The following is a 23,126-nucleotide window of genomic DNA, read 5'->3' as shown; positions in this document are numbered from 1 at the left end:
TGCTCTGACCCTAAGTATGGAAGTGAATTGATTAGAAATGAAATGTCATTCAAGGCCAAATGATGATTAAAGGCTTTTGCCAACACAGTGATTATTGTATTTCACCATGGAGATTTTCCAGTGTTGTGTTTATACCACTATGACATGTTTGTGTGTGTGTTTGTGTGTCCAGGATGAAGAAGAGGAAATTAAACTGGAGATCAATATGCTGAAGAAGTATTCCCACCACCGAAACATAGCCACATACTACGGTGCGTTCATTAAGAAGAGCCCGCCAGGACACGATGACCAGCTATGGGTAAGTCCTTAAACCCATTATTATTTCCTTCACCAACTTTTCCTTTTCAGTTACCTTTAGCTCTATGATCCCTAAAGCTGTAGTATTTTCAATTCTTGTTCTTAGTCATACGAGGAGTATGTGATGTATCAAGTATATCTGATATATATCTGATATCACATTATATTTGCAATATAGCAGATGACCATAACATCATATTGAGATATCCATTGCAAATTTAAGTAATTTAATTTATATTTATAAAGGGTGGATGGATTATCAGCCTGGCAGATTTTTGGGGTCGATATTTGGCATTTTGCTCATTATCTGTATCGGTATTTTATTTTAATGAAAGTGTCAGCATGGGAGGATCGTTTACTTTGTAAAACCTCAGGAAGCTATTTTTATTTATTCTTTTTTTTTATTTTCACCTTACTTTAGAAAAAAAAGTGCAGGGAGCTTGCATTTTCAATTAAACATTCGGTAAAGGCATTTCAACAACGTTTTGTGTAGTATTCCAAATTGTAAATATTTATAAAAGTTGTAAATTTTTTTGTTAATACATAGGGGTTCCAAATATTGCTTATCAGTATTAAGCACTAACTACTAATAATCCGTATTTGTATCGGCCCTGAAAACCAGTATCGGTCAGCCCCTAATATACAGTATTTCCATGCTTACATGCATAGATTTACTCTCCTTCCCCCTCTCTCACATACACACCCCAAACAGATCAACCATGCCTATTGATTTAATGTCAGTCATTACGTCTTATTTATCATCCCATTAGCTGCAGCAACTGGGTCTGGCACATATTCATAGCATATCCTGTACATAACACGTAACAATAAAAACAAAACAAGCAGTCATTGAGTTGACGTCATTTCAAAATGGAGGAAGATCCTGGAGCAGGTCTGTCATCTGGATGTGTTTGGGTTTAGCAGAGCAGATGACTATCATCTGCATAATATTCAAAATGAAAGTGACTTTCCTGTGAATGTGATGGGCAATTTTCAAGTTGCAACCTCCAAGGCTGGTAAATGAGTTTCGTCTCTATAGCAAATTTCAACATTCATGACGGCTGTACAGGGAGTGAATTTTTGTGAAACTCATCCATTTGCCCAAAGTTACATATATTTCAGGGTGGGGCTGCTTTAGTGACAGACTGCCTGTGAGGTGTCGCTGCAGTCTGTGAGTCACATCCACCACTCACTCCCCCACAGCTCCAACCTCTCATGCATAGATGGTCACTTCTGGCACCAAAAACCCAAATTGTGATGGTCGAAGATATATCTTGTGATGAGTTGTACTTGTTGTTGTTGTTTTAGTTGGTGATGGAGTTCTGTGGAGCTGGTTCCATCACAGACCTGGTGAAGAACACCAAGGGGAACCAGCTGAAGGAAGACTGGATCGCTTACATCTCCAGAGAGATCCTGAGGGTGAGCCTCTCCTCTCCTCTCCTCTCCTCTCCTCTCCTCTCCTTTCTTCTCTTCTCTTCTCTTCTCTTCTCTTCTCTTCTCTTCTCTTCTCTCCTCTTCTCTTCTCTTCTCTTCTCTTCTCTTCTCCTGTCCGTCACCCAGCTCAATTAAAAGTTGCCTTATTGCCATGACCATTGCAAAAGAAGTGTTGCCAAAGCATAACATATATCATAAACATTACACAATCTTAAATCAATAAAATATAAAGAGTAGTGAATAAGATGAATACCCTGTGAGTTACAGTAGTACATATGTTGATCATTAAGACCAAATAAACAGTTGATAACGGCACTAGTAAGTATTAAGATAACTACAAAATACAAATAAATTATTAATAAATGAGCATATTGCATTAACCCCTTACTCGTCTCTCTCTGCCCCTTTAGGGTCTGGCCCATCTACACGCCCACCACGTCATCCACCGTGACATCAAGGGCCAGAATGTCCTGTTGACTGAGAACGCTGAAGTCAAACTAGGTGAGGAGAAACACGGGTTTCCTCCATGTGTTTGCAAACTTTTCTTCAGATTCTCTAAAGGTGTACGACAGCTTTTTGACTGTGCTCACTCTGATTACTCTCTCTAGTTGACTTTGGCGTGAGCGCTCAGCTGGATCGGACAGTGGGGAGGAGAAACACGTTCATCGGGACCCCTTACTGGATGGCCCCGGAGGTCATTGCTTGTGACGAGAACCCAGACGCTACATACGATTACAGGGTAAGATGCACTCTAAACATGACATTATGTTATTGTGTAAATCAGGTGTATTGCACCTATAAACACCTCAGTTTTTCTGTGCACTTGCTGCAGTTTTGGTCAATGGTTGTCTTTTCTCGCAGAGTGATCTGTGGTCTTGTGGCATCACAGCCATTGAAATGGCAGAGGGGGCACCACGTGAGTACCAGTTCTTCTTAATATTAGTGCTTTTGTATATACCTGTTAATTTTCCTCTATGATCCAATTCAAATTATATTATTTTTTATTTAAAAATCTATTCTTTTCTATGTATTTTTTTGCTCAAATTTAGCCAATTATTTTTGTCACCCCACTTTATTAAAAGGAGTATAAAAGCAAAAGTTTAATTACAATTACTATTAATATTGATTTAACTGACCCTGTTAACAAACATGAAACGTGACTTTAGCATTAACATGGCATTAAAACTGGAATCAGTAATCATCAAGGTTCATAGACAAAATACTTTTAAACCCATTTTAAAATGCCCAACTTTACAGCATAAACAACATTTGTTCAGTCAACTCATCCTGTAACTCCCAAGATGTAGCAGGATCAAGGACAATTTTATTTTATGTTTAAAATATGACGAAAAAATCTACCTTGTACCTTAGCAGAAATGCTGAACCCATGCTGACGTTATTGTAATTACATCCATTATTTTTACAGTCTATAGCTCTGCTATGTCTGTGCTCTGCTGTGGCACCACTCTGGAGAAATGCAAAGCACCACCCTTGGTAAAACACAGAGAGGAAAGAAACTAGTGTGACAATAAATTAAATTAAAACACACCAAAGACTCCCTCATAAATGCAAATTAATCAGTTCAGAATGAATCAATAATTGGCTTTATTTTTGGCATCAAAAAAAGGTTGTTTTAATTGGTGAACACTTTTTTGGCAAAGGTACAAATGAATGAAGACAGCAAGTACTCTACTAACCTATTTTTGAAATGGTAATGTCTCCAGTCTGATGTCAAGCGTGCATTTTAAGGGATTCAATGCGTGTACAGAGTTGATCCAATGCGACACGGTCGGTTGGTAACACTTAGCCGGACATGTTGGCAACACATTTACAGAAAATAAATATAAAAATATATGGGTTTGAATAGTAATTTTATTGTTTGATTTTTAAATCTTATTTATATTCAACTTCGAACAGCCCTATATTTGTCTTGATTCAGTACTTTGACGTTCTGTATTTGTTCATCTCCTTCCAGCACTTTGTGACATGCACCCCATGCGCGCGCTCTTCCTCATTCCAAGAAACCCTCCTCCCAGACTCAAGTCTAAAAAATGGTGAGTACCACTCAGACAAGATGTGTGTCCATTTCGATCCTTTCCAATCCTCTTTTCACCCAAATAAATCCTGACCCAGGAGGTTTTTATAACATATTTTATGTATAGATTTCCTACTTGGCCTAGCTGTGTGTACTCTTGTGCATTTTGATTTTATCTCTGACCTCAGACCAGGCAGCTACAGGGGCTTGAATCCAGAGCTTGTGCTTTGCTGCTGAGTTGAACATCTGTGTTACACCTGCTCTGGCAGGCTCAGCCTCTCCTGGCACGCACTGCAGCGCTGCTCCGGACGCACTGCAGAAAAGAAGTTTTTTTTAGCTGGCACCAGAGCCGAGACGAATTAGTTCCTATTTTAGCAGAAGTTATGGTATGGCTGGTATTTACAGTGTTATGGATCCTCTCCTGCATAAATAATAGATTATTTTTTCTGGATTTTTTAATCATTTAATTACAAATGATAAAAAATTATCACTGTAATGGCAGCAGGTGTAATGGTAATGATAATTTCATTACACCGCACCCCATATTTCAGAGATTTCATGCTATATATGTGGTGAAAGCTTCAATGCTGCCTGTCGACATGTATAAATCTCACGCAGACACACCAGAGGCTGTTGTGTTTCCAAGACATGAAGGGAGGGAGTGTTGCTAGGACTGATGGGTAATTTGTAATCAGAGCTTGTTTGCAGGAATGTCCGTTTTACTCAGGATCCTTGGATGTGCTCTGCGCTCTTGTGGCTGAAATATTTGTCTGGCACCCGCTGTCTCTTTTTATATGTCAACCTTTCTGTCATGCATTGTTTCTCCCTGTTGACTCCGCTGCTCCTTGTCTGCGATCCCCACAGGTCCAAAAAGTTTTTTAGTTTCATCGAGGGTTGTCTGGTGAAGAACTACACACAGCGCCCCCCGACAGAGCAGCTGCTGAAGCACCCCTTCATCCGAGACCAGCCCAACGAGAGGCAAGTCCGCATTCAACTCAAAGATCACATTGACCGGACCAAGAAGAAGAGGGGAGAGAAGGGTACGTCTGTCTGCCAACTAGTTATTTATTTATTTTTTTTCATTGTTTGGCATAGAAATGTGATAGTGTAATTGTGTAAAGGATAATGTTATGTTGTCTCTCAAGCCAGTTTCTAACATGTTAAATTTTTCTTGTATAGATGAGACAGAGTACGAGTACAGTGGTAGTGAAGAGGAGGAGGAGGATCCCCCAGAACAAGAAGGAGAGCCCAGGTATGCTCTGGCAGTTCCATCACTGTCAGTGTGCCATGATGCCACCAAACATTCAATATTATGGTTATGCTACACACCACTCCATTGATATTATGGGTATAGGTATCATTTTAGGGTTACTGGTATTGTAAATTTTTAAACAAAACCCAGCTGAAGAAAATACTTAATGAAAGGCAATACAACCTAAACTCAGCGCCTCTCTATTTTTAACTTTTATGTCCCGATTTCTCTTGTCGTCCAGCTCCATTGTCAATGTGCCAGGTGAGTCGACGCTGCGCCGTGACTTCATCCGCCTGCAGCAGGAGAACAAGGAGCGATCAGAGGCGCTCCGCCGCCAGCAGCTCCTCCAGGAGCAGCAGCTCCGGGAGCAGGAGGAGTACAAGCGCCAACTACTGGCTGAGAGGCAGAAACGCATTGAGCAACAGAAGGAGCAGAGGAGGCGGCTGGAGGAGGTAGGATGATTTTTTTTCTGTCATGGAGCTCTCATGAGATGTGGCTGATCTGACTTCTGAGATTTTCCCTCACAGCAACAGCGCCGTGAACGGGAGATGAGGCGGCAACAGGAGCGTGAGCAGCGTCGCCGCGAGCAAGAGGATAAGAGGCGTATCGAAGAAATGGATCGTAGACGTAAAGAAGAGGAGGAACGCCGGCGGGCTGAGGACGAGAAGAGAAGGAATGATCGTGAACAGGTTTGCTTTACATATTACTGCTTAGAATTAGAGCTGTAATAATTAGTCAACTTATCGGTTAGTTGATCGACAGAAAAATAATTGCCAACGTTTTTGATAATTGAGTAACTCTTACCACCCCCTAAGCAGATATAAACGGCTCATTCTAAGGTAAAAAAAAAATCACAAAACATACTTTAATTTACTTACTTAATTTCTGCCAAAATATCCCCCTAAATCCTACACACTGGACCTTTAAATATCTGCTGTGAGATTTTTAATTTGTAAAAAAAACAAAATCAAAATCACAAATAGAGATGACACTTTGGACATAAAGCTGGACAACCTTTGGATGCCTTCCAACTAAACTGGCTGCTTTGCTGTGATTGACAGGAGTACATTAGACGTCAGCTGGAGGAGGAGCAGAGACACCTGGAGATGCTGCAGGAGCAGCTGCTCCGTGAACAGGCCATGCTGCTGGTCAGTCACGCACATACACCGCATTCTGCCTGTTATAGTTATGACAAAACAAGCCTTTCACATGGTTCAGATTTGTGCATCCAAGTTCAGTTAACCCTGATATTCTCTTTAAAGACTGATCTTAGGTGTGTTCCTATTTGGCTTATATAGAGTCATCTTCAGATCATCAAATTAATGAATCATTTGCACGACAAAGAAATGTTGTGTTCCTTCATTGTGTCATATTTTGTCCATGCATCCTCTTTTTGACATCACATTTTGCATAGTATTTTTAAAGTGAACCAAAACAATAATTTGCCAAATGATATTATATTTTATTAGATTCATACTGTTACTTGCAGTCGGCACCATGTCTTCTCCTTTAAATTGATTTAAACAGTAAGTTTATTGGGGTGTAAAGCAGGAAAATGCAGTAACAAATGCTGCCAACATCTGACTGTATACATGTGTTATCAGGAAAAGGTTTTAAAGATGGCACTGATGTTAGTCAGCCTAAGTCTTTCAGGCCGGCACCAGCTGCCAGCTCTACCACTTCTTCTCAACCCCACACTCTGCAACAGGAGTTCAAGTGGCGGGAGCTCGAGGAGCAGCGCAAGGCCGAGCGACTCCATAAGCGTCTGCAGCAGGAGCAGGCCTACCTGCTGTCGCTTCAGCATGAATCCAAACAGCCGCCTGGCGACAAGACCAAACTCCCCTCAGACCATAACAAACCTCCACAGACCTCCACCCTGCCCCCTGACAGAGTCCTCCTCACCACAACCCCTCAAGCTCAGGTCCTTGACAGTGTGGCTTCTGTAGCAAAAACTGATTCCTCCAGAGCACTTCAGACAGTCCCCTCAGACAGCCCCAAATCCCAGGAAGCAGAGAAGACTGACTCAGATGAGGCCAGCCGACTCTCAAACTCCCCCAGCCCCCCTCAGACTGAAACCCCCACTGACTCTGAAGCTCCCCAGGCAGAAAGTTTGGAGCCCGATAGGCCTGCAGTGCCTGTCAGTCATCCTCCTCAGCCTATCAGAGAGGTGAACCTCTTCCTCGGCTCCGACTACCCGCTGCCTGCTCTTTTCAGCTTCCTCTTGCTTGTCTTCACACAGTAATAAACAGAGGTGGTGCAAGCGACAGATAACAGTTTTCTTTAGCCCAAATGTTTACATTCAATTTTTCTGTTTTTGACACTTTAGCATATTCCAAAGCATTAACTAATTTGTTGCCAGGCAGGCTCTCTCAGCCAGACCCTTTCAGTAAGACAGGTGGGGAGTGCGATGGAGAATAGACACCCACAGGCTCGCAGCCACGAGCAACCAGCCTGTTTATGTCCTGAATCAAACAGAGCTGTTCTCCTCAACTGCCTTTTGGCACTCGCTCACTCTCACACTGTTGCTAGTCTCCTTGACTACTAAAACTGTCAGGATGTTTGAAATATTTTAATTTTCACTGGAGGCAGGCTGAGCAAGGGAAAGAGAAATTCTTTTTAGATTTGGGAGAGAATAATAACCACAGGCTCGCAGCCACGAGCAACCAGCCTGTTTATGTCCTGAATCAAACAGAGCTGTTCTCCTCAACTGCCTTTTGGCACTCGCTCACTCTCACACTGTTGCTAGTCTCCTTGACTACTAAAACTGTCAGGATGTTTGAAATATTTTAATTTTCACTGGAGGCAGGCTGAGCAAGGGAAAGAGAAATTCTTTTTAGATTTGGGAGAGAATAATACCCACAGGCTCGCAGCCACGAGCAACCAGCCTGTTTATGTCCTGAATCAAACAGAGCTGTTCTCCTCAACTGCCTTTTGGCACTCGCTCACTCTCACACTGTTGCTAGTCTCCTTGACTACTAAAACTGTCAGGATGTTTGAAATATTTTAATTTTAGCACTCCTCAGAACAATACAGAACCAAAGGCGTCAGGAATTTCTCTTAGTCACGGATGGCCGACCTGCGAAATTCTTCTTCTCAATGTGTGGATCGGGCCGTTGCATGTGGATGGCTGAGGCCCAGACTAACATGCAGGACACCCAGGCAGTATCTCCCGTCATCAACAGGGCTGTTTTGTGTCATTAACAACCATCTTTCCCACCATTTATGTCAAGGATGTATTTGTGTGAAAGAGTCCTGTCTCTTCCTGTCTGTGCACATACACCTGTGTCTATACGGCTGCCTCAAATGGGCTTCAAGCATGTTTTAATATCATCGTCACCAGATATTGATGTTTGTCAGTCAAATATGAAGGTTTGTGAGTATGAATAAGACTCTTAAGGATAGCAATATCAGAAAAACAAGTGGAAGGGAACCATTTTTCATCTGAAAAGAAAATGGTTAAAATCTGCACCTTTTGAACAGGAGATGTGTTATTTTAAACATTAAAAATGGTTCCCTTCTTCTTGATTTTCATTTATTTTATGTGAATCATTTGAAATATTTCCCTTGACCCTCCTTCCATCTTCCCTCACCCCAGGCCGACGAGCGGTATCGTAAGAACATTCAGGGCTCCCCTCAGATTGCCCCTCCTACGAAACAGCCCCCTCTGCCTCCCCGCTCCTCTGAACCGTTCTCCAACGGCTCCTCCTCCGAGGCCTCCGCCATGCACCGGCCCATGGAGCCTCAGGTAACTCCTCCCTTGCCTTTTCCTCTGTGTCCTTTCACTGTTTTTCTCCCTCACTGCTGGGTTTGAGTGCTTACACGGTTTTGTCAATCAGCAAATCCATAAGGTCAATTTTTAGACAGAAGAGTGGTGAAATGTAGACTCTCATATCTTCCTTCTGTGCAGAAACAGTTGGGAGCGTAGAAAGTTATCTGCACTGAAACATTTTACAATTATTTTGTGCAAATGAATGAACTATCCCATTACATTTGTTATTGTTGGATATTCAAACTTTCTGAAGTCCTTGAACACATCAGGTAGTTTGTTGAAATTATGTTTGAATAGACTTTGAATAGACTTAGTGAAAAAAAAAGTAGGGCCCTTAAAAAGTCATGGAAAAGTTTTGAAATGTTGTCCATGACAATCTGTGGGAACCCTCAATAAATCACATCATCGTGTCGTGTTGTGCTTTGTCTGCTGTATGCATGTGTATTTATCTGAACACATGTATGTGAAAAACCACACATCTTCCCTCATGTCTCACTGTGTTGTCTGCTTGTTTCACCTCCCCCTCCTTCCCCCTCCTCCTCCTCCTCTTGTCCTCCCCTCCCTACCTCACCCCCGCAAAGGTCCAGTGGTCCCACCTGGCTGCTCTAAAAAGCAGTAACAGCGCCGCCCCCTCTCCTCCTCCTCCGCCCGTGGTCTCTCGCTCCCAGTCCTTCAGCGAGCCGGCGGCGTGACCTCTAGCTTTGCACAACTCCACCTGCGCTCCAGGACCCCCACCATCACCACACCACCACCCATCGCCCGCACGCACTGACCCCCAGCCCCAACCTCCCCTCCACCACCCTCAGGCCCAAACTCGGGTCGAACACCAGGCCGGCAGCGAGGAGGTGCCTCCCAAGGTAAGGAGCTGATGAGGGCCCCCTACCCCCATCCTCTCCCTGACCTCGACTCTCCCCTCATTCACTTCTTGTCATGCCATCACTTCACTCATCACGCTGTCTGTTTGTGTTTGCATTGATGTGTCCAGCCTCATTTCTTGAGCATCAACACTGAACACTGTTGTGAAATGTAACCACTGCAGAAATATAACTAACTACTGTAACCCAGAAACTTTGCATTTCTACACCTTCAAATGACTACAAATTCAAAACTCAGTCATGATTTAACCCCTTGAAACCTGGGCAAACTGGCTGGTTTTCCTTCAAAAACATGGGAAGAAATCAACAGTAGAAGAAATGACCCTGAAATTAGCAAGAAATTAGTTTAAAAATAACAGGGGAGTTAAAATTAGATTTTTCTGTAAAGTAATGTTAGATACATAATTATGATAATTATAAATATGTTGTTGTCTGTGCTTTTCCCCTAGCTTTATTTCAAAATGATTTTCTAAATCTACATATTTCTTGCAATTTGTGGGACATTTCTTGGTAAATTGCTTTCTTTTTTTTTTCTCCAGACCTTTTTCATAATTTTCTAAATCTACGAATTCCTTGCAAATTGTCGAAAATTACTCAGTGCCTTTTTCCATGTTTTTTAAGAGATCACACCAATTTGCTCAGGAATCAAAGATTTAAATACTTGTTAAAAGGCATGTGAATGCAGCACAAAATTGTGATATTGATCAAGGTTTCAAGAGGTAATGAATCAATACACTAAACGTTCTTCCAACCAAAATTAGTTCTGTGTGTACTGGTGGAGGTGCTGTTATTGGAGAGGTCATGCCATCACTGAGAACTCCAGCTTTCTCTGAATGCTCAGATGTCGCAGGTTAAGAGATTATTTTGCTCTGTATTTCTTGTGCTGTTGTGGGTTTTGATACATGACATCAAAGACGCCACAATGTCTATACCCATGCCAGAATCTTTTTGTGGTAAAAAGTCTACTGCAGATTTTTTTTTGTTTTTTCAATTATGGTGAAAATGTTGCTCTTCTGTGGTCCTTTTTAATATTTAACTCTTGTCTTGGGAATTTTAAATTCACATTTGATTTTCATTGGAGGATCAACTGTGAATTGCAATGTATCGCTCAATAACTATAGCTAAAGAAATTAATGAATTATTTTTTTCTGTTCACACACATACCTGCCAACATGTGAGGACCTTTTGAATCTGTTTCCTCCAGGTCCCAGTAAGGACAACATCCAGGTCTCCGGTGCTGTCACGCCGGGAGTCCCCTCTGCCATCACAGCCCGGCAACCAGGGCGGACAGAGGAACGCTGGCAGGTAAGTCATTTTTTTGTTTAGATTGGAACATTTAAATGTCTAAATGTAATCATAGAGATGTGATAGATTTAGCAAATACAGATAACAAATATTTGTTCATCTTAAGGTGAATATGATATTAATAAGTTATTATAGTTAGATTATGCAACAGAATAAATCATTAAATCATTGTTTTGTATACATCTACAATGAAAAATGTTTAATTGAAGAGCTTTCATGAAACAATCAGTTTCAAGTAGATGAAAGAAATGGGCCCAATCCAAAAAATAAGTGAAACTAGTCTCACAGTATTGATCTTTTAAATGCTCACGTCATCCTTTTTCTGTAGATTATTTTTATGTCAGTCAGAATGGTTTTGGTATGGACTCGTGGGATGACATGATCAAATGCACAAAGATGTATGTTTACATTGGGGACCTGTAGTTTCCCTAATGATCAAACAGAAGTTTAAATCTAGACTTTTGGAGTAGTCAAAAAATAAGAAAACACCCAGGAACAGTCCAAATTGAGCACAATTCCATTTATGAGGTTTATAAACTGAAAGAACAAATGTCCGAAAAAATATTTTATGTTATTATAGAAACCATTTGAAATCATCAATCAGCATTGTTCAATGATCATATTGTATTTAAATGCCGCTGAAATATGTGGCACTTTGTACATGCATTATAAAGATTATTTTACATTTGCATTATTTTACAAAATATAACACACAAAGTAAAAGTTAGCAAATAACGTTTATTTCCTGTATAATATCCTGACTCATCTACATTCAAACACACACACACACACACACACACACACACACACACATGTGTGTATTGTCCAGGTTTTCCCATGCGTCCAAAAGCACCTCTCTCATTCAGCCTAGCGTGAAAATATCCAGCTGGTGTGAGTGGACATACTCGCCGCGTTTCAAATATCAGTGGACAGCTGCAGAATTGTTGCAGCCGTGCTGACGTGCATGTGGTTCCATCCATAAGAGGCCACGTGTGCTTTTGTGTGTGTGAAAGAGGGAGAGTTGTTGCTGAGCAGAGCTGCTGGTTAGCGTCGCACGCCTATGCAATTCTCCATTTTTCCTTTAAGCTTCTTGATGATATGTTAAACAAACAAGTACTAATTTACATTTGGTTAACCCCTTGGAAGAAGCAAATTCACAATTTTTATTTATTTATTATTATCATTTAAATAAAAGCAATTAGTCCATTTCAAATCCTGAAAAATAAAAAGAACCTAAAATACATTGCACGAACATTATGTGAATCATAGCCATTGTTTCCCACTGTGCTTGTTATTAATATGGTGTCGTCCTCTGACAGTAATGTGGAGCAGCGGCCACTGTGGGACCGAGTGGAGAAGCTGCAGCCTCGGCCGGGGAGCGGCAGCTCCTCCGGCTCCTCCAACTCCAGCTCCCAGGCCAGTCCTGGTGACCGCTTCAGGCCACGCTGTGAGTCCCCTGGTACTGTACTCGGCTGCATTTCACTTACTCTTCTAACTGCTTGTTACCAAATTATCATTATTACTATAATAACACTAATTTCACTCATTACTCTGCTGTGCTATCTGCTCACGCTCCAGAACATTTTCTGCTGTTTTCACACAGGCAATTGAAGATCATTTGAGAGCCGACTCTCCATGCCCAACTCTGTTTCCCCTCACTAACTCTGCCTCCTTTTGTTCCTTCAAAGCTTCCTCCAAATCTGAAGGATCGCCTCTCCAGCGGCCTGAAAATGTCCCCAAAAAACAAGATGAAAAGAACCTTGCCAGGCCTACTCGACCAGCTGTAAGTCCACTGTCACTAAAGTGCCGCTTTCACTTGTTTGATGCTGAATAGGTGAAAACTTTTTGTGTTTCTCTCTATTTTCTACTACTCTAATTATCCCCCCCCCACCTGGTGAAACTTCTCATGAAACCAATGGTTCGTGATTGTTTGGAAACCTCTTAGGGTGATGCGGTAAGCCTATTAAATGAGATTACACAATCACACCTATGCTATGCTTGCACCATTGCCCCACTTTTTGCATTATATGATGCCAGTTTCAGATTGAAAGAGCTGTTTGTCCTTTGGGAGGATTAATGTGATATTTCTTAGCTCTGTGCCTGGTTTCTCTCCTTTCTGCCTGTGATGTAATCGCCTTCTGCTGGCGTCTCTCCTCCTGCCTGCACAGTCCTTTCTCACTTTATTGCTTGTCGTCCACACATGGTACCTGAAGGGTTAACCCTCTGCGGCAGCTTCCTGAGCCTGGATTTGAATGCGACCACATTTGAATGCAAACACACTCCTCCTGGTTCCTTGTTCTTGCCAGAGTTGCTCCTGATCTCACCTGGCTTTGTTGTTGGTTAAATTGTGGCCCGTGTTCTTTGTTTAGCATGTCAGGGGAGTGTCCCTCCTCCCTTTGCTCCCCACCGACCTTACAAAACAGCATTATTAACGACCTGCAAGAAACAAGCTGAGGTCTCTAGAGCTGTGGTTCCCTACCAGTCCTGTCACAGGGTCCAGATTTCTCTTTAGTCATTAATTCAAGGTCCACACAATAATAGTTATGAGATATTTGGGGGTTTTTTTCACAAAATGTAAACAATACGTTGGCTCAGAACACAAATCAGTGAAAGATATTGAAAAAATAAACAGAAGCGTCAGTTCAACATGAAAGCTCTTTGCTGGAAATTTACTGTTATTCAAAATAAAGTGTGTTTTTTCCAGACTTTACAAATTTACAAGTCATTTGTGGTCCGTACAGACTGAACCCGCGACCCACCAGTTGGGAACCACTGCTCTAGAGGGCACAACACTCATCTAAAGTCTGGTTTACACTGTGCAATTTTGGGCTGTCCAAGATGAAAGATGACCAACGTGAAAAAATGGCAATATCTTTGGGTGTGGCTCTAAAACGGTGGTCTGAAGATGGCCTTAGTCGCCGGATTAAATTCTGACTGTCACAAATTCGGGATGACCATCTTACTATGTGACTGCTGTTACGACCTACTAACCAAGCAACAGAAATGCAGCATGAAATGACGCACTGCTAAATGCTATTAGATGCTAACACTTAGAGCTCTGGTTGCAAAATGGGCGTGTGAAGTTGGCCTTTTTTACCCAGCCATGACCACATCCCTCCCCTCCTCTTCCTCCTCCTCTGAAAACTTGTTTGTTTTCTTTTTTTCATGTCTGCTTTATTTTTTCAAACTGATGACATTTTTTCTTTCGTTTTGACATGAATGTATGTACGTTGTAGCCTGTGATTCAGTATGCTTTGTCATCGTACAGTCTGCATACATCAAACTTGATGTTGAACCCAAGTTCATTAGATCCTTGTTGCACAGTGTAGCTTGCACTAAACTCATGTGACTGTTAAAATCTCAGTCTGTAGGAGACTTAATGAAATTAAATTAATCAAATTAATTTAATTTAGAAAATTAACCTCTATTAGAAATTAATCAAATTAAGTTAAATTAGAGAACAATTAATTTGTGATCTGATTACTTGACTTGGAATTTAGATTAACTGGGGTCTTAGTTTCTTACTGGCATTTTTCTTTTTCTCTATTACTTGAATATGAATTTCTTGCTGTAGAGTTTAAAACATGCCAACTCAAGCACAGGTCTTTTTTTTGAGAAAAATGTTCTCCTGGGCTAGAAATAAACAATGCAAGAACACCTAAGAGGGCAACATTTTCTACTTCATGAACCCAAAGATCTGAGGCTGAGGGTACACATAAGGTGAACAGGAAATATTTTTATATGAAGTGAAGAGGAATGACTTCAAGACCTCAGGTTGTCTAGAAAGAGAGAGCCTCTTATACAATGTTAAAATGAGTTAAAGTAGGGGAAGGCAGTTTAATTTTGGCTTTGTTGAGCAAAAATCTTATAATAAACTTTGAGGATATTGTAATTCAAGTGGTCTGAGAGAAAGCTAGACTTCTGGACCACCTCTTGGCTCTGTTTTCAGGCCGACATCTAAAACGTGACGGGAGACTTTGGCCAACTACAGATTATTTCAGAGAGAGCATTCATTTCGGCTGTCCTACAAATGCAGATGTGTGTGCACGTCCCTTCAGATGGTGAAAGCCTGATTCAGTAGCAGAGAATCCTGCAGAGGAAGTTGCTATTCCAGCATTGGCAACAACTGCCCACACAGAAAAGCAACCCAAAAAAGGAAGACAGACTAATCAAAAAGAGTGTAAAAGAGAGTCTGACAGTAACAAAACTAAAAGTGTCAATATCAGCAAAGTGTTTCAGATTGAGAGGAAATATTACTAATATAGCCTTCTGCTAACTGGCTGCGGCTTCAAGTTTACATTTGGCTGCTGTTGAGCTTTTTGATTCGGTCGGGGAATTAATTTTCCAAAAAGGCATCATTCTAGACAACCTGGGTATGCCAAAATTTCAGACCTGAGCATTTTCTAAGGCTTCCTTAATGTCCCTCTTAGGATCTGACAGCTCTTGCCAAGGAGCTTCGTGCGGTAGATGATGTGAGGGTCCCCCACAAGGTCACTGACTACTCCTCCTCAAGCGAAGAGTCGGGCACCACTGACGAGGAAGACGATGAGGAGGTGGACCAGGAGGCGGGAGAGGAGTCCACCTCAGGAGCCGAGGACTCCAGGGCTGGGTAGGTGATGATGTTGTGTCAGTGTTTGCTCTGTTGCCTCTTTTTTAGAAATGATTCTGTCACTTGTCAAGTGGTGCATGGCTTGCCTGCATGGCTGTTAACACCGGTCTGGTTACGGACGTCAGATATCCCCATGGCTTCCGCAGGAGGCTGAGTAACGGAGAGACAGAGTCAGCAAAGACCATGCTGGTGGAAGACTCGGAGAGCGAACAAGCCATAACGCCCTCCAAGGACGGCACACTGGTCATCAGACAGGTAAGAGGAGCTTTTTAGATAGTTCTTGTTCATAGTTCTTGTTTAGGGTTGAACGAAATGTCCTTTTATCCATGTCCAGTGTCTGTGTTGTTATCCACTCATTCTCCACATCTTTTTCATCTTTTGTTTGACATTTTTAGCAATTATAGGCTTGCTGCTGCACTTTTCATGTTCACAGATGTGTAACCAAATACCTCAGATTGTTATAGATTGCTTTTAACCCTTTGAAACCTGAGCAGATTTGCTTTTTGAAAAACATGCGATAAAGGCAATAAGCGGCAAAAGAAGGGAAAAAAACTATTTAAAAAAATACCAGAAATAAGTCAAAACAAAACAAAACAAAAAAAATCGAAAAAAGCAATTAACTATCAAACAAGTGTTTGATAGTTAATTGCTCAGAGGGTTAAGGTGACATGCACAGCTCCAAAGTCTCCAAAGATGAATTAAAACATAGCAAATCATGATGTAAAACAGCAGATGAGCAAGCAGACATACATCTCCTCCTCCCTCTCTCCACCTTCTGCTCGAGCCCAAGTGTGCCTGTTCTTGCTTCCAGAGCACTGCTGACATAAAGCGATTGGTCAATCTCTCCTCCTCTCCCTCGGCTGGCCCTGGTCACGTCCACGGCCAGCCCCAACCCCCTGGCCATGGCCTGGCGGAGAAAAACGGCTTTGCCGGCCGCATACACCACCTACCAGACCTTATCCAGCAGAGCCATCACTCCCCTTCCTCTACCACAACCATCCCTTCCTCCTCCTCCTCCTCCTCCTCCTCCTCCTCCTTCCCCTCATCATCTAGCTATGCCAGTCCTGCCATGTCCCCACAGAACCCCCTGGACAAGCTCACTGCCATAGAGGTATGTCACCCTCACATCAGTGAGACACACAACTGAGGAGCGGCGCAGAGTGGTACAGGCTTGCAGGAACTGGATGGGCGCAAACAGCAGTTGCAAATACTTTTATTCTTGTTAATATGAGTTGGATTGATTAACATTTATCCCTATAACAAACATCCATCCATCTTCAAGCCTGTACACACCACTGCCCGCTCCTTGATTGTTGGTCGGAGCCTCTCCCTGCCCCACCTCTGTGTCCTCCTGGCTTCACTCTGGCTCTCCTCTGCCCCCTTGTGGCACAGCTGACACCTCTGTTCTGCAACCTCCTTCCCTCCTGCGATTCACTGCATTGCTCTGTGTCGCTGCTAACACTGGTGCCTCCTGGTGGTAGAGCATGGACGAAACTAAACCGCAGCTTCTTCGGGTGAACATGCAGCTCTCAGCAGTACATGCATTATAACCACTTTGAGTAGTGTTGGGTGATGGCATGCCTGGTGTGATGGTAGGGGTGAAATGGGACTTTAAAATTAACATTTTCCAATATGAAATGGACTGCAAGTCCTCAAGCACACATGACCTACTTTCATAGAAGAAATCATTTATTTTTAATGGTTATTTTCGCAGATTCCCGCCTCTTTTGTGTGACACATGCAAACAACATCTCTGGTGGTGGAGTTCCTCCCCTGTGCTTCATTAGGAGCATCTTTTTCCTCTAACACTTGACAGCAGCCAGCGTGTGGATCATTTTTCATTTCCCTCAACACATTTCTTCTTGTTGCACATGTTGTTTTTCCTCTCTAACGTTTCTGTCCTTCAAAACAACTAACATAACTGCACGTCATCTTTTTTTTTTCCATTTGATTTGTCATAAACTTGAATTGCAGTGCCAACTATGTATTCCCTGCTGTTTGTGTCATAAATGTGTTTGATTGAGCACAGTTAAGCTGTTTTATGAGCCCCTTGAGGCACAGCTGTAACTCATGTTCAAAACTGAGGGGGCCTGTTGCTATTGTAGTTTATGTCAACAATCAGTTTTATAAATCACATATCAGTTTAACAAATCATTTTCATATTTTGAAACAAAGGCCTAATTTATGAGTTGCCATAGCTGTCTATGCAGGTTAAGTACAAGTTGACAGTTTTCTAATTGTCTTTTACTCTCTCTCAGTCACAGTCAGAAAGCAACTCCATGTCCAAACACAAGTCCTCCTCTTCCTTCACTCCCTTCATCGACCCTCGTCTTCTCCAGATTTCTCCATCCAGCGGCAGCTCCCTCAACAACATGGGTAGGTCAACGGCTTTCTGTTTTTTATCGCAGTTTAGCTGTCAAAAACTGTTGAAAATATTAAACTTCAGTTCCCTTGGGGACATTTTTATGAGCAACAGCTTCTCCTACACACATTTGTTTTGTTTTTTTTCCAGCGCTGACAAAGAAAGTATTTTGAAACATGAAAGCCAAGTTTAATTCAATTCATTTTTATTTCGAAAGCCAAATGTCACAAATCATGATTGGACTTGACAACATACGATATCCGTCTGTTCTTAGACCGTCAGAACGGACAAGCAAAAAAAATTAAATAAACAGGGACAGGGACAGGCTAGTATATGGTAGTACGTGCATGTATTAATATATGATAGTATATGAATGTGAAAATTATAATCATATCTGAATAATTATAGTAAAAATATCACTTTTAATAATAGCAGTAATTGTAACAATTAGCAGGACCATGGCAACAGTTTAACCCAAACCCACAATCCAGGCGCAACCCCAATCTGGGGAAAACTACAAGACAAGGTCGAGCAAAGGCTCCTGGGAAAGAAGCCGAGTTAGTAGCATGCATGAATGGGACATGAAGCTCAGTGTATAATCAGAAGTTTCTCGGCAGACTCGGCCTGCATCAGCCGAGCAAGCGAATGATTCAACACCACATTGAACAGACTCAGGGCTTAAAGTAACTTTTAGTTGCACCATTGAGGCAATTCCAGCTGCTGGTGGAAGTGTGGCTCCCATGATGTTAACCACTACTACTTGCTTTGGGCCTGTACCAAAGTAAATGCTTTTTGACACATAAAAAAGCATTCAGTTAGGTATGATGTTGTTTGTAAGAAATGTCATTAAATGATCCAGCCTATCCTCTGTGTGCCCCCTCCAGCAGCATTCGGACCAGACGGACGGCTAGCAGACCCGCTGAGGTCCGAAGCTTCCCGTAAAGGCTCAGTGGTCAACGTCAACCCGGTCAACACGCGCCCGCCAAGCGACACGCCAGAGATTCGCAAGTACAAGAAGAGGTTCAACTCTGAGATCCTGTGTGCTGCACTCTGGGGTGAGTGTGAGCGCTGTTAGGGGGTCATGGTTCGGCTCAGAAACACCTCAGTGCGGCTGCTTGTTTTTATTCTCTTCTGGTCTCCATCAAAGCTCTGCTAACTGCAGGTGTTTGATTTGTGTTTGTTCCAGGAGTGAACCTGCTGGTGGGAACAGAGAGCGGTCTGATGCTGCTCGACAGGAGCGGTCAGGGAAAAGTTTACCCGCTGATCAACAGGAGACGTATCCAGCAGATGGACGTCCTGGAGGGACTCAACGTCCTGGTCACCATATCAGGTACAGTGCATGTGCTGCCTTCAGCTGCTGAACACAAATACAGTTTGTCTTTTTTATTTTTTTTTTTAATTTCCAGACATGTATGTGTAGTGATGATGGTTTGGATGGATCGGTGGGTGGCTGGTTTAATTTTTTGGACTATTTAGAGTTGCTTCCACTGCTCAGATGCATCTCATTGAGATGTTGTGTTTTTGATTATGAGGATATTATGAGGGAAGTGAGATAAAAATTAAACCAGGGAGAAAAAATCAAGGGAGCAGAAGGGTGAGCAAAAATTTAAAATACAGAAACAACTTAAGAGCACCAACTAAAAACTATTTTATCACAAAGTGGAAAAGCACCATTAGTTACACAAATAATCCACAAATGGACGATTCAGTGACAACTCAGGTTTAGTTAACGCACACATACAGTGTGGAACGCTGCTGACTGGAAAATCATGTGTCTTTCGTGCATTGAAACTCCACCTCTTGCAGGTAAAAAGAACAAGCTGCGAGTGTATTACCTGTCATGGCTGAGAAACAAGATTTTGCACAACGACCCTGAGGTTGAGAAGAAGCAGGGTTGGGTTAATGTGGGCGACCTCGAGGGCTGCGTCCACTACAAAGTCGGTACGTTTCCTCGTCTGTCAAAGATTCCTAACTCTCAAATGAATAATATGCAAATGAAGGGTTTAACCATGACCTAAATTTGTAAATAAGCCCCACTTTAAGCAATACTATCACTGACAAATGACTCACTTTTCATTGCAGTGAAATATGAGAGGATTAAGTTCTTGGTGCTGGCCTTGAAGAACGCTGTGGAGGTGTATGCCTGGGCGCCCAAACCTTACCACAAGTTCATGGCCTTTAAGGTGAGCACTCTGCAAGCTGAGTTACACCCAGTGAAGATGTAAGTTTACCCAGCTGACGTATTTCTTCATGGTTGGCTTTAGTCTTTTGGTGACCTGGTGCACAAGCCTCTGCTGGTCGACCTGACAGTGGAAGAAGGTCAGAGGTTAAAGGTCATCTACGGCTCCTGCTCAGGCTTCCATGCTGTGGATGTGGACTCTGGTGCCGTCTACGACATCTACTTGCCCACACATGTGAGTAGCGCACTCTGATTTTACCTTGATTTTTTATGCTCTTCACACTCTCAACTCTTCGTCCTTTCTCTGCCTCAGATCCAGACCAGCATTCAGTGCCATGCCATCATCATCTTGCCCAACACTGACGGGATCGAACTGCTGGTGTGTTACGAAGACGAGGGTGTCTACGTCAACACATACGGGCGCATCACCAAGGACGTGGTGCTGCAGTGGGGAGAAATGCCAACTTCAGTGGGTAAGTAGGGGCAGTTTTAAAAAGATAAGACTCATTCTTGCAAACAGCCAGGGCTGGGTATCACCGCTGTAAAGCCTAACGCATAGAGCTCGGGATTTCATGAATCACTTCAGATCATTCAAATGACAGATTTGTGTGTATTTTTTAAACTCGGCCCTACAAACAACTCGATTTGACTGTTATCTGTTGTGCACCTTGGCAAACTGTGCTACCTCTTTATAAGAATCTGTGCATCTTCACTCATTGCCCTCTGTTACGTCCCCCTGTGTCTGAGCAGCCTACATTAGGTCAAACCAGATCATGGGCTGGGGTGAGAAGGCCATAGAGATCCGCTCAGTGGAGACGGGTCACCTGGACGGCGTCTTCATGCACAAGAGAGCCCAGAGACTCAAGTTCCTTTGTGAGAGAAATGACAAGGTGAGAACAGAACTCTTCCTACTATTTCTTTTATCCAACTAGGGTTTCTGCGGATCATTACAAAGTCTTACAAGGCATTGAATTCATAAATCTAAAAATATGTCTTTAATTGGTATTAAAATGTCTTTCAAAAGTCTCAAAAATGCAAAAACATTGGAAGTTGAATTTTGGAGTTTGGTTGTAAAAGCTCAAAACAATTAGTAACTTCTATTATTATTATCCCTCTTCTTAAAGTCTTCATGATGGGTATTAAAGCAGTGGTATACAAATACACATACAAAGTGAGACACACAAAATCAAATATAATCAGATGAGTGAAGCATTAATCACTTTGTTTCCTCTCTATCAGGTCTTCTTTGCCTCTGTGCGCGCTGGAGGTGCCAGCCAGGTCTATTTCATGACCCTGGGACGCTCCTCCCTCATGAGCTGGTAGTCGCCATTCTACCGCACCAACCAACACGACAACCAGACCTAAGCAGTGACCAACAGATGACGATTGTGACTATGACCAACAACGATGAAGAAGAGAACCGCCTGGAGCATCTGGATGGAGAGAACAGCTTCCTCTCACCTGCTCGGGCAAACAAAACAACGGATTGGACTGTAATCACGAAAAGAAGCCTAGTGTGCGTTTGGGAGCGAGGAGGTATGTTCTGTTTGCGTGCATCGTCACAAGTCCACTGAGTAAAGTATGTTACAACAGAACGCCCACCTCCACGAGCCTCCCGGTTCACCCAAACTATGAGCCGATCCCCCTAATCCTCTTCCTCTGCAGGGGATCTGTTGCCTGTTGACGGTAAATCTTTATGTGTCATAGTTAAACTTTGCATCGTGTATGTGTGAATGGAGGAAACACTGAGCATGTGAATGACTGAAGGGGACGATAGGAGGCTAAACACGGCTGTTACTGTATCCAAGTGTAGCCGTTTGTAGCTGTGTTTAGTCCAGATCCTGTTCAGGTGAAATTAACTCCCACCACGGTAGATTTCCACGTCAAGCATGTCATTTTTAACACTAGTTCACAGTCACATAAATACCGCTTGACATGTAAATCTGCCTCTGTATCTTCACTTTCTTTGCCTTCTCCTCCTTAAAGTGAAGACTTTTTTAAGGGACCTTCTTGATATATCCATTAAATACAGGGTACTGGATATCAGCGTGTACATACTAACTACATCAAGGCTTCAGACTGTCCCAGGTTTTACTATCTTTACCACATTGCCTCATAGGTTATGTTGGACAGAAGTAGCCCTGTTTATGGCAGCATGTTGGCGACGAAAATTAGCTCCGGTTTTTCATACACTGTATATTTTGTATGTGACTTGCTGCACATAAATAAAGAATGCAGGACACACCCATAGATGAGTTTTAAAGGAAAAATCCACTCTGTTTACATGTTGTGATTTGCTTCTCTGGCTTTTCCTTTATCATTTTCACATCGACTGGATCACTCAAACAACACGTGAGATGCATTACCAAATGCTGATTTTTGGGTGGATTTTTCCTTTAACATCAGTCATATGTAGGGCTAGGATAAACTGTGAATTAGACAGAATTAGCAGGTGGCCATTAAGGTAGCATGGAGGCCAGTGGGCAGAAGTGACAGGAAGGGAATGAAGGCAGCGTGCATCAGAGGGCTGAGAAGAAGCTTTGAACATCACACTCCGAAAAAAGTGAAGGACATCAGGCTCAGCTGATTGTCCTCCATCTCCACGACGACTATTGAATTTCACATCTATTATCCAACTCTTAATTTGAAGGTGAGTTTAGCTTTATGTTGAGCTAAACGTTTGCCTTGAAGGGCCTCCAGCTCGAAATCCTCTGCAGGTTTTCACAAGATAAACCTTTAAAACCTGGAGCAACATCACTTTTCTTGTGATGCGACTTCTTTCAAAAACATGGGGAAAAACAGCAATGAGCAACTTGGTTAGAAATGTTACACAAATTGCAAGAAATCAGTTGATTTTATTTTATTTTTTAAAGTTAAGTAAAACATTTCTAGGGAAAAAGCAAGGGAAAACTAAATGTATAAGTATCATGATTACAAATTTAAAATTATGCTACAGAATTGTTAGATTTTTAAAAACACTTTTTCTAAGTCCAAGTTTTTTACTTTGTA

General features: G+C 42.2%; 1 protein-coding gene across 1 annotated transcript in view; it reads left to right on the top strand.

Moving 5' to 3' along the window:
* LOC121962849 (mitogen-activated protein kinase kinase kinase kinase 4-like) overlaps window positions 1-22,920 on the top strand; it is a 44,811-nt gene extending 21,891 nt beyond the window's left edge. Inside the window, 32 exon segments of the mRNA XM_042513156.1 lie at window positions 173-298; window positions 1,606-1,716; window positions 2,142-2,232; window positions 2,340-2,470; window positions 2,593-2,647; window positions 3,707-3,785; window positions 4,631-4,806; window positions 4,946-5,018; window positions 5,260-5,470; window positions 5,546-5,707; window positions 6,080-6,166; window positions 8,614-8,763; window positions 9,369-9,468; window positions 9,471-9,506; window positions 9,509-9,528; window positions 9,531-9,644; window positions 10,867-10,967; window positions 12,287-12,426; window positions 12,656-12,750; window positions 12,913-12,921; window positions 15,398-15,576; window positions 15,702-15,831; window positions 16,388-16,687; window positions 17,835-17,952; window positions 18,823-18,993; window positions 19,125-19,268; window positions 19,745-19,879; window positions 20,021-20,121; window positions 20,203-20,352; window positions 20,431-20,590; window positions 20,868-21,007; window positions 21,357-22,920. Of these exon segments, the coding sequence (XP_042369090.1) occupies window positions 173-298; window positions 1,606-1,716; window positions 2,142-2,232; window positions 2,340-2,470; window positions 2,593-2,647; window positions 3,707-3,785; window positions 4,631-4,806; window positions 4,946-5,018; window positions 5,260-5,470; window positions 5,546-5,707; window positions 6,080-6,166; window positions 8,614-8,763; window positions 9,369-9,468; window positions 9,471-9,506; window positions 9,509-9,528; window positions 9,531-9,644; window positions 10,867-10,967; window positions 12,287-12,426; window positions 12,656-12,750; window positions 12,913-12,921; window positions 15,398-15,576; window positions 15,702-15,831; window positions 16,388-16,687; window positions 17,835-17,952; window positions 18,823-18,993; window positions 19,125-19,268; window positions 19,745-19,879; window positions 20,021-20,121; window positions 20,203-20,352; window positions 20,431-20,590; window positions 20,868-21,007; window positions 21,357-21,440 (3,879 nt within the window). The 3' untranslated portion in view covers window positions 21,441-22,920.
* The last annotated feature ends 206 nt before the right edge of the window (window positions 22,921-23,126 follow it).

The sequence above is a fragment of the Plectropomus leopardus genome, chromosome 24, assembly GCF_008729295.1.
Source record: "Plectropomus leopardus isolate mb chromosome 24, YSFRI_Pleo_2.0, whole genome shotgun sequence".
Taxonomy (NCBI): Eukaryota; Metazoa; Chordata; class Actinopteri; order Perciformes; family Serranidae; genus Plectropomus; species Plectropomus leopardus.
Note: the sequence above shows the minus strand (reverse complement) of the source record. Positions and strands in the feature narration are given on the sequence as shown.